The 18,040-nt window shown below is 38.3% G+C and overlaps 1 protein-coding gene across 6 annotated transcripts in view; it reads left to right on the forward strand.

Annotated features, from left to right (window-relative positions):
* cdh23 (cadherin-related 23) overlaps nucleotides 1–18,040 on the forward strand; it is a 1,363,918-nt gene that overhangs the window by 940,943 nt on the left and 404,935 nt on the right. For all 6 annotated transcript variants that reach the window (XM_039768795.1, XM_039768746.1, XM_039768764.1 and 3 more), the window contains exons 16-17: nucleotides 2,208–2,313; nucleotides 11,840–11,967. In XM_039768795.1, the coding sequence (XP_039624729.1) occupies nucleotides 2,208–2,313; nucleotides 11,840–11,967 (234 nt within the window). The remainder of the gene's footprint in view (nucleotides 1–2,207; nucleotides 2,314–11,839; nucleotides 11,968–18,040) is intronic.

The raw sequence follows: 18,040 nt of genomic DNA on the forward strand, positions 1-18,040 counted from the left end.
TAGCTGGTGGACCCGCTATAAGCACCTCCGTTTTATTTTGATTTAGATCAAGAAAATTATTGGCCATCCAGGATCTTAGTTCAGACAGACAGTTGTGGAGTTGATTTGTTGCAGAGTTGCAGACGGGAATATAAACCTGTTTATCATCAGCATAGCAGTGAAAAGAAATGTTAAATTTCCTAAAAATCACTCCGATAGGGTGAAGGTATATAGAGAATAAAATAGGACCCAAAATGGATCCCTGAGGAATACCATATTTAAGAGGAACAGTAGATGAAAAAGAGGAATTTAAAGTCACTGAAAGTGTCTACCAGTTAGATATGACCTGAACCAGTTAAGAGCAGCCCCTTTAATCCGAACAAGATGATCGAGCCGCATCAGCAATATTTCATGGTCAATGGTGTCAAAGGCAGCGGACAGGTCAAGGAGGACAAGGACTGCCGCATCACCTGAGTCAGTAATAAGAGAGATGTCGTTGAACACTTTCAGGAGTGCCGTTTCAACACCATGATAACGCCTAAAACCAGATTGGTAGATCTCAAATAAATTATTGAAGTTAAGGTGATCGACCAATTGATTATAAATAATTTTTTCTAGAATTTTAGCCAGAAATGGGAGCTGGGAAATTGGATGAAAGTTGTTTAAAACTCCAGGATCTAATCCTGCCTTTTTTAGATGGGGAAAGACTGCAGCATGTTTAAAAAATGAAGGCACAACCCCCAAACTAATAGAATCATTTATAATGGCTAGTAAAGATGGGCCCAACACATCAAAGGCTTCCACTAAGAGATGTGGTGTCAATAGTTCTTTTTAGCATTGAAAGTGAGACTTGATCAAAGGAATCTAGAACAATGTTATGATTAACAGTAGGAAGTTCATAACCAGTTTGAATAATGCCACGGCGGATAGTATCAATTTTGCTGACAAAGAATGCTAGAAACTGCTCACATGAATGAACTGTGCTATTTAATCCCATCATAGAATGAGGGTGAATGGCCGCATTAATTGAATTAAATAAAACCCTAGGATTGTTTGAATGGCGGGTTTACTAAATCGGCAAAGAAGTCATGTTTCAATTTCTTAACTTCAGCCTGGAAATTGAAAAGAGAAGACCTGAATATCTGTTTAGTGATAGTCAGTCCATCTTTTTTCCAACGCCGTTCAGCAGTTCGACAGACGCTGCGCAGTGATCGCGTAGTTTCATTTAGCCAGGGAGCAGGTCTTACCTTATTACTGCATATCTTGGGCGGAGCAATTGCGTCTAAAATATAAATATAAATGTAATGTCCAACAAAAGAGTGGAGAGGCTGGTCTTCAATTCAAAAGTTCAGGCCTATTTAAACATGCTTCAAATCATGCATAAGTGGATTTTCTGAATTTATTTAACAATATTTTACTCGCCATAATTGTTTTTGAGGATGTTGTTAGCATATGGATTATGTGACAGAAGATTTATTTCATTGTACTTTTGATATTTTATGCTGCTATTCATTGTGAGTCTCCATTAAAGTCCATTGTAACAGGAATTTTGTTATCTCCTCTCTCCATAAAAGTCATGAGATTAATGATTTTTTCTCATCCATCTCAGCAAGCAATTCTTGGTAAATAACACATAAAAATGTTATTTTATAACAAAGTGCTAAACTATCAAGGATATGCGTAATCCAACTGCATGACTCTCTCCGGAGACTTTTAGTTTTAAGATTCCACAGAATTCACTAATACGTCTTTCTAAGTAAAATGAATTTAAGTCAGAGCATTGGAACTGCCCAATAAATAAAAAAGATTTAGGACAGAAAAAGCTACTCAGCAGTTTGCCTTATTTTTATATTTTTCCTTGCCTTTGGGGTTGCTTTTCTGAGAGCTGAATGGTTCACTTAGTTCATTCCATTAAATAAAGGTAACCTTAAACACACTCATTATTTATATGAACTTTATGAATACCATTAAGTGACTGCAAATGCCGTGTTGTCAGCACATTCTGTTCAAGCTTGGCAAGTACACAGATGATGTGTTAGTGCCTTACAGACTCATTTTTCTTTTCCATTACCTGCCATCTTTTCTGTTTGCTGTTTGCTTATGACCTTCCCAGTCACGAATGTGATATCAATATGTTTTTAAATGCTTGCTTTTATAGCTGTATTGAGATAATAAAGTACCATATTGTAAAGATTCTTATTTGCTTTCTTTATTTACTTTTAATACAGGCCACCGATGAAGACTCTCCACCCAACAACCAAATTACCTACTCAATCGCCTCAGCCACAGCGTTCCAGAGTTTCTTTGAAATTTCTCTTGTTGAAGGTTATGGAGGTGAGGGCTAAGCATACAATCTCATAGCCTGTGAGCTATTCTTTCTTCAACTGATAGTTAACAAGACTGTGTTTTTGTGCTAAAGTATTATTATTGAGTTTGAACACAGTTACAAATGGGAGTGTTTGTAAATAAAAATGAATTCCACAGTAAAAATCTGAATAATTTTTGGTACTTAAAATTTAGACTTGGATGAAATCTGTCATTGAGTGCTGTGGCTTTGCACATTGCTTCGTTGGTTGTATGTTAAGCTAGACAAGTACTTAGAGTAGATTGAGTATGCCCTGTCATTGACTAGTATGACTGGTATGAAGCATCTGTTGAATCTTCTGAAGGTTTTAAAGACAAAAAAGTAATTTGACTTTTACTTCTCAATATGAAACTATCTTCTGTCTTTGTAATTATTATTATCATTATTGCCTTCTCCTTTCATACATGCACTATATGGCCAAAAGTATGTGTATACCAAGGTTATTATAGTTTTGCCTTTTTATATTAATAAAGTATCTATCTATCTATCTATCTATCTATCTATCTATCTATCTATCTATCTATCTGTCTGTTTTTATTTCTATATTTTTTCTGACCTTATTTGGAAATTCAGTTTAGTTTTAGTTTTCCTTCATCACGTATTTTTAGTTTTAGTTTAGTTTTTATTTCACAAAGACATTTCTATTTTATTTATATAAGTTTCAGTTCTAGTTTTATTAATTATGGCATGGAGCGCCTACGGAGTTAGTTTTGTGTTACTATTAGACAGAACTGTACATTTAACAGTTTAATGTTAGTAGAAGCTTACCATACTGCCTGGTTTACTATCTGGTTTTGTTTTTGTCTGATAAAAACAAGCATAATCAAAACTAGACACTGAATATGAACAATTTTACACAATTTTATAATTTTTAAAATATTTTTTCTTGAAAATCACAGGGGCTTAGGAAGAACAGGGCTCTTAGACTTGAATTAGTGAGCAGACCCCACTTAGCTGTATTGAGGGAAACAAAGAACAACAAGCATGTAGTGTCAAGACGATTATATTTTTATATTATGTACATTAAGGAACCATCAACAACAAATCAAATTAATAATATATTAAACAATTATTATAAAAGTAAAGTTGAATAAATCGGACTCTGCAGCATAAATAAAAAAATAAAAAAACATTGAGTATGTGTTCAGGTAAAGTACCACTTCTGGGTGATCGATTTGGCCCAAAAGCTCTGCAATTATGGTGTAACAACCACATGCCGAACTTCATCTATCTATCTAGTTGTGTTTTTGAGTTATCGTGTATACACACAGACACACGCACACACAATTCCAAAAAACAGTATTGTTGGACACTGGTTAGTCTATAACGTTAAGATTCATCAAAATTTCGAGGTGGAATTTTTTCATGATTACTATACCTTCTCTATACTTCGTATCTGAGAAAGTAAAAACAATTTCTCCTGTGTGAAATTGCTGTCAACAAAAAGCAGACACCTGAGAAATAAACTGAAACGTTACTCACTCGTGATTTTTCTGTCCATATGGTAAACATTTTGTTGACCGGCACATTCTAATTTCAGCCATTTGAATTACATCTTGATATACAACAAGCACAAAGAAAGGCGGCACACAAACCGCTTTCTATTTCTCACGCTTTACGCACCCGTACTCAGCTCGCTCTGTCACCGCAAATTCTGTGTGAACAGCTGCCGTTCACTGGATGAAAATGTGCGGGCGGCTCGTGGTGGATGACTCTGTTTTAGAGTTAAAACTTACAAGGTTTAAAGACTAACGGTAAGAATATTCATTCAAAAACGAAAACTAAAAATATTTTAGTAAATTATTATTTTATTTCAGTTAATATTTCCAGCTACTTTAATAGTTTCGTTTAGTTTTAGTTTTTCATTTCAGTTTTGTTAATTATTTTATTTCAGTTTACAAAAATGTTTTTTTAATAATAGTTTCAGTTTTGATTTTAGTTTTCGTTAACTATAATAACCTTGGTGTACACCCCTCCAAATCATTCAGTTCAGGTGTTTCAGTTTGTTTGGTAGACTCCAATTTAACTCAACCTTGCCCTTTTGCATTCTTTATTGTGTAGACTTTATCAGAATGCCTCAAATCCCATAGGCTTACCACTGTTATAAGGTTTTGTACTTTGTAACTTATCCCCACCTTCCCTTCTACATCTATATTCTCAGTCAATTACAATGAGTAAAAGGACAAGCTGGAGTTAAATTACACATGTTTATAATGTATTATCGTTAATATTCATAAAATAATAATAATGAAGAAAAGTACATGTAATTATTAGCAACCATACGGCCTGATAAATGGTAGATGTGTAGTTTCAGGCAGTACACAAACTTGTAGTTACATAAGTGCCTCAAGTCATCATTTCTAGTCAGCTTTCTTCAGGACAGGCTGTCTCAATATGGCTGCTGAGTTGTGCTCATTATTGTGGTTGTCTCTTCATGGCCATGGTGTGAAAAAGAGAGAGGAAGGGGTAAAGCAACCAAATTTATAAATTCTCTGTCCAAATCCTTAGGCCTGTAGGGCATTGAGGAACAGAATGACCTCTGATTCAAAACCAATCCCAATTAGTCATACTTCAGACCAACGGGCTGTACACACTGCCTTTTCACACCTGCCCTCAAGTAGTGGATACCTTTTGTTTAGCTGAAGCTTGCTAGCAATTGTAGACCGTTTTATGGCCTTCTGTGGGGGATGTCTCGTAGGCTCTAAGTCCAAACACAGTTGTCCTTGCCAAGCTGGCTTGATGTACCTCCCCCAACCCTGCCGTAAATTCCTTATCCAAAGTCAGTCCTAAAGAGGAGGGGGGTGGGGGGGGATGGGATGTATTAGTATTTCTCCTGAAACACTAATACTACATTTGCTTTGTCTGACTTAAGAATAAAGACATGCCAAATATTTATTAACTTTATATACAAAATATCACACCACCACACAGCTACACCCATTACTAACATGTGCATAAATTAAGCACACAGCCATACAATCCTCATTGTCAAATACTGGCAGTAGCTTGGGCCATACTGAAGAACTTAGTGACTTTAAACACGGCACTGTCATAGGATGCCACTTTTGACACAAAGCAGTACGTAATATTTTTTCTCTGCTAGATCATCCCTGGTCAACTGTAAGTGATATGTTTGTGAAATAGAAGCATCTATGACCAATAACAGATCAGCCACAAAGTGGTAGACCACACAAACTCCCAGAGCTGGGCAACCAAGTGCTGAAGAAATTATCATGTAAAAAGTGCCCCTTCCTGTTTTGCATCACTACCAGCTGAATTCCAAACTGCCTCTGGAAGGAGCATCAGCACAAGAAATATGCATCAAGAGCTTCGTGAAATGGGTTTCCATGTTCGAACAATTGCACGAAAGACTAAGATTACTATACACAAAGCCAAATGTCACCTGGGCCGGTTCTAGACAGGCATATATGAGGGGGCAGACAGAAATGTGAAGGGGGCACATGGTGACGACGGAGGCGGGAAGGGGGTGGGGGTGCTCTGGATAACTGTTTTTGTCATGTAATTGGATTGCACTTTGTCAGGCCTCTACCCTAAGACCGGTCCAACTTGGGTGTCCCACCTGAAGGCTAAGCTTCTGCTGGTGTAGCTCTTAGGGTCACTGAGGCACGCAAACCCCCTGACCACAATAAGGTGGCAATCCCTCAGGAGGAAAACAGAAAAATAAAACAACAAAAAGTAAAATAAAATATTCCTCATCAAATTATAACAACTAAAAACATGACATTTACCTTAATTTTATGGCCTATATCAAATATATTTGAAGCCAACAATAACACTTCTCATTACTAACAAAACTAAAAAGGGTAGGCCAAGTTATAAAAAAAAATCAATTCACCAAGTCTTGAAAAATAAAATAAAGAATAAAATAAAATATCCATCCAGATCTTTACAACCAACAACATAAGAATTATCTTAATTGCTTAATTTGCAAAATAAAGTAAGAATAAAATAAGACCTCTCAATATAGCCAATATTTACAAAACTAAAAAGGGTTGGCATAGTAATTAAAAATAAAAAGATTTACCATGTCTTTTCCTACAATTCTCAAACTAATTTGTAGAACGCAACAGATTTAGAACAGAACATTTGAACTTTTTTCTTCTTTTTTTGTCTCGTTTTAAGCTTGTTTGTTTTGTAAGCAACTGAACAGCTCCGCTCTCCTTTCTCCTCAATCCACTTTACAACAACAGTCTCCTGTTTCCCTTTGCAAACACTTTTCCAAATTCATCCACATCCAAGTTATTTGTTATGGACTTCTCATGGGCCAAGATCACCAAATTCCTCTTTTTTATGTAACATGGTGCGACGATAGGGGGTTAGGACCCGTGACAAAGTGGAGAAGGAACTCTCACACGATGCTGAAGACACACCAATTACCAGGGCTGTTACATACAATTTATGCAACTCAGGAAAGGCTTCCTTGTACTCCTGCAGGAGTTTACACACAGTGGACAGGTCTGTTTCCTTTGAACATTTTTTGAGCAGCATCTGTTTTGCCACAAGAACTTCATTTTCAGACTTACAACATCTGCTACAGTGCCAGCCATCACAGCAAGAGGGTGCAACAGGATGGGATCTAGAAATGCACTAGATGTGGGTGCAAGACTAGATATGGCTCTCATCAGGTCAATATTCTTGTGTGAAAATCTAGTTTCCATTTCTGATATGGCCCTGTCAAGGATTTTGAGCAAGGATCTTTTCAGAGACTGATGGGGGGAAATGGTAGGGTCACCAGAGTCTGTATGGCCCAAAGTTGAGAGCACAACACTTTGACCCAGGTGTTTGCTCATTGTTCTCCTTCTCTTTGTTGGATGTGACTCATCCTCAGCAGGAGATGACACTCCCCAACAGTCATCCTCACGGATGTTTTTTAAGGAGTCACGTGCTGCACTAACAACCTCAGAAGCACTGCACAGATCAACTGACTGAGACCGTAGAATAGCATTTGCTGGTTTCAAGACACCAAGCACCCGCACTAGGAACTTTCCAATCTCAAAGAAGTGATGCCTCTTAATTTGGCATAGCAGGCCTGATTCCTCGTGCACAGGTCAACTGCAGCATCATCATCCTCTGTCATCTCAGATAGGATACTAAGGATTTGTTCTTGATTGTCCACAGTGCACCTTGTCACCTCACCTCATAGTGACTTGTCCATCTGATCTCAAGCAGCCTTTTTAGACAAGGTGCATCATGTTTATTGAGCACATAGTGGTGGTGAAAAAAGTTGTAGAGTGAACTAGATAGGCTAAAAATCTTTTGCACACGGCTCACTCTGCATGGCATGCAGAACCACTAAGTGCAGTTGGTGGTTGTAGCAGTGGATGTATGGGACATATCTGTCAAGCTCTTTTGGAGCAGAGCTTGTACACCACCTCTAACCCCATCATAACACTGGTTAAGTATACTGTCAGCACTGTAGCCAGCAACACAAAGGTGTAACAGTATCTCAGAGGTGATGTACTCTGCATCAAGTTGTTGCAAGTCAAGCAACCCAATAAGATGCTCCTCTGGCATGGAATTTCTGACAAACCGTATTATCACAGACACATTTTCCACATTGCACCTATCCCTGGTCCCATCACTTTTGAGGCAAAACCCTGCAGAATCAGCACTTTCATATTTTTCCTGACCTTCCAAGCACCATGTCAGCCAGTGTTTGGATAATTTCATTTGGATATCCTTAGATGTGTATTTTGCATTTTATGGGACACCCTTAGCAATGCTTGCTAGCTTCTCATCCTTCTCTAAGGTATATTCCATCAGTTTTAGAAAAATACCTGAAGCAATGTCATCATCATTACCGCTGCATCATGTCTCAAGGTTTCTGCAGTCCCACGGAGCCCCAACTCATTTACACAGAGAAACCTTATAGCACTACCAATACTCTTGACATAATAATGTTTTTTTTCAAGTTGTGTTTTACCAACCAACATTGAATCCACAGTCCCCCGTGGCCTCTCTGCTTTTATGCTCAGTCCAGATGGTTGAAGCATACACATGGTTGTGGCTGGACACATGCCTCTGTAGCCCCTTGTCTCGATCAAGTGCTGCTTTCCAGTTGTTAAAACCAGTTAAGGTAAAAAACTACATCCCTGTCATTAACAGTGCTGCCATATTTCCGACATGGGAAACAGAAGCATGCGTCCCAAACAACAGAGTACTCCAGCCATGGTCGTGTGTGGTACCAGGCATGATTGAACGATCATAATGTTGTACCACCAAATACACGTTTGGGGTAACTACCCAGTATTGGCTGGGATGGTGTATTACCATTTAACTCACTGGGTAGCTGAGCGGGTTGCTTTGGGGCAGCAATTGTTGGCAGAGGTACAGGAGAAGCAGTGCCTGTTGATGCCACAGGAGTAGACATGCTAGTTGCTGTCTCTGATCATTGCTACTGCTATTGGTACAGGCAGGGGCAGCGTCACACTTTTTAAAAGCTTGGGAAAAAGGATGCATCTCACAGCATTAACTTTCCCTTTGTGAACTGCTGGAAGCTGGGGAGGAAAGTAATTAAGCTTTACTAAAATCGCTGTGATTTCATCAGTATATGAAATGAGAAAACTGTTGAGTGCAGAGTTGAAAGCTGGGGCGGGGCTTTGTGTCGGGATCTGACAGACAGACATGGGTCCTCCAGTCGGCTCTATGCAGCAGCAGTGGAGCTTGTGGGATCGAGAAAGAAACACTTCTCTACCAGACTGAAACTGTGAGAAGAACAATGGACTAGTCCCCCATTGACTGTACAAATAGATGTATTTTTTAGTTGTTGTTAATTATCTCACGAGTCGCTATGACTTTGACAACAGAGATTTGCTGCTTCCTCAAAGTCAGAGTCAAGTCCATAAAGGCATGGAGGAACTTGAGTGATGTGGACAGACCCCTGACCTCAGACTTATTCAACGCCTTTCATAAAAATCATTGTAAGCTAGGCTTTTCTCATCAAACATCAGTACCTGATCTCACAAGTGCTCTTTTGACTGAATAGGCAAAAATTCCCATAGACACACTCCAAAATCTTGTTGGCAGCCTTCCCAGATGAGTGGAGGCAGTTATAGCCACAAACAGGAGGCCAACTCCATATTAATATCCATGGTTTTCGAATGGGATGTCCAACAAACTCAATTAGGTGTGATGGTCAGATGTCCACAAACTTTTGGTCATAAATACATTCTCAAACCTACTTAATCAAGTTCAGGGCCAGCACCATTGAGCACAATATACAGTAGACTCCTAGTCTTTCATAAGCTCACTTATTCACAAGGGGCAAATTTACTGTCACTAGTTACCTTATATTGCATGTCTTTGGAGATGTGAGAGGAAAACCCCAGTAGAAAATCCCACAGACCAGAGCAGAACATGTAAACTCCAACAAATGGGCATAGGATTTGAGTCCAGGATGATGGATCTGTAAGGCATCACGACTAACCACTGCATCACCCCACTTTCTTTCAGTTTAGCTGCGAATATCTAATTCTACACTTCATTTTCAAAACTAAAGATGACTTTCATGTGTAAGCATTAAGAGTAATTCACCAAACACTTGGTTAAAGTGTTCTTATAAATTGACTTTTCCATAATGCATAGCATTGTATAGAAAAGGTTTGTGCATAATTAGCTAAACCTACAATTCAGCTCTACATACAGTATCTGGATATTCATTTTTATTTTTTATAGCAACCTTTACTAGAAGCACAATTACAAATGTATCTGAGAAGCTTGAATGATATTAGGTGGCAAAAGGAATCATTATACTTGAATAAAGAAAGGGAGTAGAGTGGAGCCAAATTAAAGTGAATTAAAAAGGCAAATAGAGATTTGCTAAAACATGCGCTACATTAGAACAAGAAAATTAAGCACAGTATAGATCCAGACACAGTACCATGTGATGTCTTTTTATGGGGCTTCTGTTTTCAGCCCACATCGCAGAGATGTATGAATTAAGTTAACTTTCAGTTCAAAACTGGCTGCGTATAACAGTGTGGAGTGGGCCTTATGATGGACTGGTGAACCTCTGCCACCAGGACTAGCTAAGGACAACCCACCATGCTAGGTAGTTTTACAAAATTGATAAATTCAAAGTTATTCTTTAATGGTGAGCAATCAGTTTGAATCAGAAAAGAACTTCTTATTCACCAGAATTGAGTGCTATAGAGTAGCATAGGAAGATCTTTTGAAGACTAGCTTCAGTGGGTCTCATTTCTCTCATGGATGTATAAGGAGAGGAAATTATTTTGCTGGGTAGAGTTTTCTTTCAGAGCTTTGGTCAATAACACATTTCAAGGGTTAGTAGAAAATATGTGAAATGTACAGCAAATGAGAGACACCTTGTAAGTACATGTCCAGATGTCTGTCAGTAGGCGTATTAGTTGATTAGTGCTGTTTACATTGAGACATTTATTTTTAATAAATTCAAAAAATAAAAAATAAATAAAATATCTAGATTGACTAAAAGTATTTCGCCATTAAATAGGAATTTATGTATACATTTTACAGTTAATAACAGAAAAAATTCAGTGTCATATGATTGCATTCTCTCCATGGTGAATGTACTGGAATATGAAGTCTTGGATTCAAAGAAAGTCAGAAATCTCTTTATTGTGCTGTTTTACTGGTAAACTCAGATTAATGCCTGGTTTATATAATTCTGCTTTTCAGCAAGTATTGCAGAAGGCAAAAGCCAGAGCTACTAATACACTTTAAAGATATATCAGAAAATTCCATCTCCCCCCCACCCCACCGTGTTCATGAGAGTTCCTTCAGTATCATTAATGGCTGTATTGGCCGTGTGTTCCGGATGAACCACTAACAAACGAGAGCTTTATAGTTTACAAACGAGAGCTTTATAGTTTAGAGCCAACAATGTTAAATGTGGCTCATCTGTCTGGTATTGAACATGACTTGCTAATTGGGTTTGATTAAGTAGTCATTGCCTTAGCTTGCACTAACAAAACCAAAGCACATCTCTAACAGATTAACAGCCATGCACTGATTTGGAGATTGCTGATGAATTAACAATCATGAGTCTATTATTTATGGTATATAATAGATTTCTCATAAACTTTGACAAGTTACCCTGTGTTAGGTTTGATTAAAATATTTACTTTGTAGCTGACACTAAACATCTTTGTGAACATTTGTGAGTAATGTATATTTTACTATATGTGGTGCATTACACAATAAGTGGACCAGAGAATAAGTCTGACCTTCCAAATTTATATATTTGTAATATGTTTATAGTTTAATATAAACTGAGGCCATAAAAAGAAGGTAGCATAGTATGTCATTAAAAAAGTGAAGATTTCATTACAGCAAAACGTTTTATGTTTGAAAAAGTGAAGATGCTTTGTGAAAGTAACAGTTTCCTGTCTGTCATTATACAGCCATCTGTGATTGTGTGAATTATGACTTTGGTCAGTGCCTGTGGACTGTCTGATGTGACTGTCTCTTTATCTCTGTTTCTCTTACTGTTAATAGTGATAAGTGTGACTCGTCCACTGGATTATGAACTCATTCCAAGCCGAACAATACGCCTTACTGTTGTTGCCAAGGATGGTGGCAGTCCTTTCCTGAACAGCAGCGTCCCCGTCATCATTGATATCATTGTAAGTTCATGCCTCATTACTTTAAGTGTGCTTAACTGGAAAGTCTTTTTTGGTAAATCATATTGGTTTTATATTCTGATCCAGCCAGGCAAAGTTGTGAGTGTGTATATGTATATGTATAGGAGAAACCCTTCAGGGTTTGAGTCTAACTTGCCCCAAATGCTGCAAGGTTAATATGATAATAGTGAAGAGCTCTGTCATGGCATCTCTGTCCATCTAGAAAAATGTCACTGTCATGAATGGGATAGGACCCCAACCTTAGTCTCTGCATTTGCTCCTGGAATTTCTGGATTAAGATTAAGAAATTGGGCACTCAAGAATATAATATAATATAATATGTTTGCAAATTTGTGGCTAGAAATCCACAAAGGGAAAAATTAATCACGTATCTTAAAATGTTTTTTATTCCTAAGATTCCTAAGATCAGCCAGTTGGCAAACATTCAGTCGGAAGGTAGTGTATTAGTTAACCATCCAAATAAACAGAATATGATTCAGGCCTATGAATATATATATAAATATTGTGAGCTGGCCAAGCAGAGATCCAAACAGAACCCAAACAAACAAAGAATATTTGGGACACCCGCCGGGTTGTCCCATTTAATTCTCTGCTGTTTATCTATAGACTTAAACTAGTGCCTTCTGGCAATAGCTAACATAACCCAGCAGAGTACAAAACAGAAAATAAAAGCTTTTAGCTTTAGCCGTTGCAACAAATAGAGGTGTGACTCGTCAGGAACTGATCTCCAAAGACAACTCAGTGGAGGCAGCCAGGCTTTTTGTACCTGGAGGACTGGAAGAGGCGGTTTTAGTTTCCCTCATTGGGAGGCAGACCTGCACCCTAAACCACACAGGTTCAAAGAAAGATATGTTTATTAAACAAGATACCTTTAACAGATTTTTATCACCTGGTAAATCAGTCCCAATTTCCATTTCTTTCCTATTCCACCTCTACTTTCCTCCAAGTAAGCTTTGTCAATCTCCTCCCGACTCTGACTCCCAGATGAGGAAAGTGGCTGCTTTTCACCCTGACCCCTGGAGTACGTCCAGTGCAACAGGACTGCCACCAGGTCTAGTGGAACCACTTCATAACAGCAGAGCCTGCTACCAACAGCTCTGCCTAGCGGCACCCAAAAACCCCAATAGGGCTGCCCAGTAAAACTAAAACTCCTGTGCAGAACTGCGGGTGTCCAAATGGGAGCAGACCAGATATATACCACCACCCAGTGTACTAAGGGAACACATAGCCCCTAGTTGCAGGTGCCCTCTGTAATTCCTTTTTTATGTTCACCCATCCACATCCTTCCTTTATTACGGCTTACTGGCCAGGTAAGGAACCATCCACACCGGTCAGCAGTATATATATATACTCCTGAGTGTTCATTTCAATGAACTTATCAGCCATTCTCAGCTCAGACTTTAGTGCGTTTGTGACAGCAAGCACTACATGATTCACAAATGACATTTAGTAAGCACCCAGTCTACTAATATTAGTGATAATTTAGACAACTCCATCTTCCGTGCTGTTGTTGTTTTGCCTATAAAGGAAGTGTAAAGGGCAGTTAATCTATAATGGAACACAGCTATAAGCCCATCCACATGGAAAGCAATTCTGTTTAACTACTCATTTCTAAAATAATCAATCCAGTATCTCATATCAAATTTCAGTCAGTCGCACTGAAAGTTATCCAGTTCACTGTGGCTAACCCTGCATTACTCAAGTACCTGAGTTTGCAAAAAAGAAAAAAAAGGGCAAAATAAAATTAGAAAGGCAAATATATATGTGAAGTAGAGGTGTCTTTTCCCTTGGGGCTTACTGTATGTGTGAAGTTGGACTTTTTCCTCATGACTGAGCTGTTTTTAATAAGGAAATGAAATGGCTTTCACATTAGTGAGTAATGAAGGTTTATGCTGAATAAACACTAATTAATAGCTCAGGTAAGAATGGACACCCAAAACCTAATCATCAGCTACAAGATCTTTTTTAAAGCCAGGACTGACCTTAGCAGCTTTCTGCTCCTTTGAATTCTACAGTCCAACCTTTCTTTAGTGTAATAAGTTTACTTATTATGCGATGATGTGGCTGTGTGATGTTTTACTGGATGCATATTGATAAGAACACATTTATCTGGGTGGAAAGTTTAAAAATGATTTTCCAATGTATATTTTTCAACCAATAAACAAAATCAAAAGTGTATTATTGACTAACTGCCGAAACAAAATGCAGATTAGTCTATGTTCATAAAAAAGCAAAATACTGTAATGCTGTCACTTTAGTAAACTGCTGTAAGAAACAGCATGTCCTCAAAGGAAGTACAAAGACCAATTGGGAGTATCTCATGATGTCACAATGTTTGGATTTTGATAGCTGTAGAATTCAATTTTGCATGTGATTTTTGTATCTGTTTATACATCCACTCATCCATTTACTTAACCCTCTTATCTAAGGGTGAGATTACAGTGCAGTTGGAGAATATCCCTGAAATCATTGGGCGGCAACACCTGGACAGGGCGCTAGTCCATCCTATGGGTGAACACCAACACGCAGATCAAGGCCAGTTTAACATCACCAGTCCCCCTAATCTGCATGTCCTTGAACTGTGGGAGAAAACTGGAGCACTTGGATCGCAGAGGGAGAACATGCACACTGCATGCAGGGAGCACCCGGGATATGAACCCCAGGGTCCTTATTAATGCCACCATGCCACACTACATCAGTTCATTTTAAACAACTTGTTATTTTTTAAGACAAATTATTATATTTTTATAGACTGCCATTTTGTGGGGTTTTTTTCTTTGATGCTATCACCCTTATTGTTGTTTGCAAACAACTCCCTGTTGCTATCACATACAGTAATAACCAGAATTAACAAATCCACATTACTGGATAATTGTGAGAATTTGAATGGTATGTTCAACTATTCAAAATTTTACTAGGAAGTTAGGAGATTTATGTTTTTGTCAATTTTTGGGTTGCATGTTGGAAATTGGTATTTATTGGCTTGAGATTGACTATTGGCTTTAGACCCCTGTGTGTTTTGGACCCCTATCTCCTGGACCTGTGACTTCTAACAGGTCTGCCTTTTTTATAATGATAGAAAATATAATAGTTGGAGAGATGCAGCAAACAACAAATATATTTAACTGTTACCTTTAATTTATATTGTATTTATAATAATATTTATATTTATAGTAGATAATTATATAATACTAGTTGTGTAAGCCCATGTTGTAAAAGTCCAGGGTCCTAGAATCTATTGAAATCGTTAGAAAAAAAATGGAAATATAGAGATGTCAGGCAATTGAAAGGAACTATCCTGGGCGTCTCTCTCCAATGAGGATTCATATTGCCGACATGCTTGCATCACTTGTGTATTAGTGGCGGGAGAAAAAGTAAAAGGGATACCGTATTGCTGATGTTAGTGGCTAAGTGACTTTGTCTTTCTTCAGAGGTTTCGTTTTGCAGACATGCTTGCCTTGCTTATGTATTAGCAGTGGGAGAAAAAGTAAAAGGGATACCGTTTTGCTGATGTTAGTGGCTAAGTGACTTTGTCTTTCTTCAGTGGTTTCGTTTTTTCCAGTGCTCACCTCGCTTGTGTTATTAGCGGCCAAGCAAGTTTCATGTTCCCTCGGCGGTGGAGTCCTTACCCCAACTCCACCTCTTACTTCCGGGCTGAACAGAAAGAAACAGACACTTCCACGCGTAGACGTTTATATATAAGATTTCATTTATATATTATTTTTTGGATCACACTTTAGTTTAGATATTGAGTATAAGCAGCTATTAACAGTCTGCATTAAACATACTTTTTTAGCCCCTTTAACATGATATAAATCAATGAAAAATGAAAGCTCTTTTTATCATACAATTTTATAATTTGTAATAGCTTATTTAATTAAATATTTATTTAGTATGTGATAGACGGCCGGGGACCTTGCCCTGTTGGGACGCTCTTTTGAGGAGAGGACAGGGGAGTGGACATGTCAACAACAGTACCTCCCACAGGGCACGATTTGGCAGCCCCTCTGATTTGCGTCAGGGCCACAGGTTTGGGGCTTAGAAGCCCAACCCTGCTGGGGCCCTTGGCCACCGCCAGGGTACACCTGGACAGCTCCGGAGCCTTAGCATACAGCACCTCCACCAGACCCGGAAGTGCTGCCAGAAGAGAAGCTGAACTCACATGCAGCACTTCTGCCACACCCGAAAGTGCTGCCGGATTTTAATTAGGAAGCTCCTGGAGCATTTCTGAGTGAAGTACAAAGAAGGCCGCCTCACTCCATTTGGGAAGCCGCAGTGGGGAGGAGTAAGGCGGAGCCTGCGAGTGAGGAATGGAGGTGGCAGAAGAAAAGACTGGGCTGATCTTCTACGAGTACAAGTGTTAACAGCTATTTTCTAACACATTCTGTTCCTTAACTAAAGCGTGACAGTTTTTTGTAAAGTTCTTTTCTTTTCTAAATATAATGTATCTAGCTGCAGCAACGTACAATCAATGTAACTCCAGCCACATGGAATTATTGTACTTTATGTCTTCTAGCGTTTCCCAAATTATTAAATCATTGGAGTTTCTCCACTCTGGAAGTGTGTATCTGTTGCGTTTGGAGTTCACACTCTATCCCCACAGGACTGTGCAAGACAGGAACATATTAATGGTGGGGCTCCTCTCCATTCCCAGGCACACTGATGAGCACATCTACTCTTACTCTGACTTGAACAGTTTATAGCCGTGATTTTCAAACTCAGTCCTGTGGATGTTAATTAGACTCCTAGCCTAAGCAATCTGTCATTTCTCTGTTTCTGGGAATTTTTCCCAGAAACATCTACCAAGCATTTATGCATGTTACATGTAGATAATTTCATGTTTTTTTTTTTAAATTAGTTTTTAGGTTTTGCATCATTATCATTCTTTTCTTTCTTCTCTTCTGGTTATTTGCTAAACAGCACTTACTGGGTCTGATGCTAACGTGCAGTAGCTGTAGCCTCACAGCATTGTGTGTCTTTTGCCTGGGTGTCTGCTGTTCTTGCTGTTACTTTTTCTCCTAATAATGATAATTAAGGGAGCCAACTGCACATAAAAAAGACAAATTAATAGGAAAATAGAAAAACAGAGCTAAGCATTAAAAATGTAATAATCACATTGTTGTGCTTTTCTCAATACTTAATAAGAGAGGAGGAAAAAATGCCAATGAATTAAACAATGACTTCAATTAGAGAGTAAATGACTCTGTGATTGTAAAACTGGTGGGAACAAAAACCTGCAGCAATGGGGGGTCCTCAGCACTGAGTTTAAGAACCAACCAGCAAATATAACACGAAAAACTTTGGGATGTGGAAGGAAAACATGGATTACACAGAGGAAATTCTTTTGAGACACGAGGAGAGAGTGCATTTTATTCACCAACAGTGTAAAAAAGTTTGTAACTATGAGGCGTCAGTCTTTTTCACTGAGCCACCCTAGAGTGAGAGAATATATAAATGCAAAATTTAAGCAACCTATTGCTGGCTTTAAAAAAAAAAAGTAATTACTTTTTTTGTTTCAGTACATATGATTTTAGTGGTCTCCTTAACAGCATCATTGAAGTTCAAATTTCTGTACAGTTTTTGCAGCCTCAATGACTAAACAGAGAATACAAAAAAACCCACTGTTCAATGTCTAGGGTTGCTTTATGCAGATTGAGAATTTTGCAATGGTAGTTGGAACCTTGCAGAATTAATTGTATGGTCGAGAATATCTTTGATTAATTGGCAAGTAACCTTTTGTAATGTAAAGTTAGGTGGCTGAATAATATAGTGTCCTAATGTCCATCGTAAAATCTCAAAATAATAATGGGTAATTAAGATGCTCTCCTCTTTACAACCGAAATGCTAACAGATGACTGGTAAAATTCATCTCCCACCCTCTGGCAACCGTAGATCTTTTGGCATCTAATGTATTTCTGCAGGAAGGCTCACCTAGAAACAGACTGATGAAGAACTGTAGTTCAAGTGATTCTTATGCAGCACTCTTCTTAAAAGAGAGGCTCACAGCACAAGTACAGATCCATGACTAAAAAGTAAATCCACCTCCGCACATTCT

The sequence above is a fragment of the Polypterus senegalus genome, chromosome 1 (assembly GCF_016835505.1).
Source record: "Polypterus senegalus isolate Bchr_013 chromosome 1, ASM1683550v1, whole genome shotgun sequence".
Taxonomy (NCBI): domain Eukaryota; kingdom Metazoa; phylum Chordata; class Cladistia; order Polypteriformes; family Polypteridae; genus Polypterus; species Polypterus senegalus.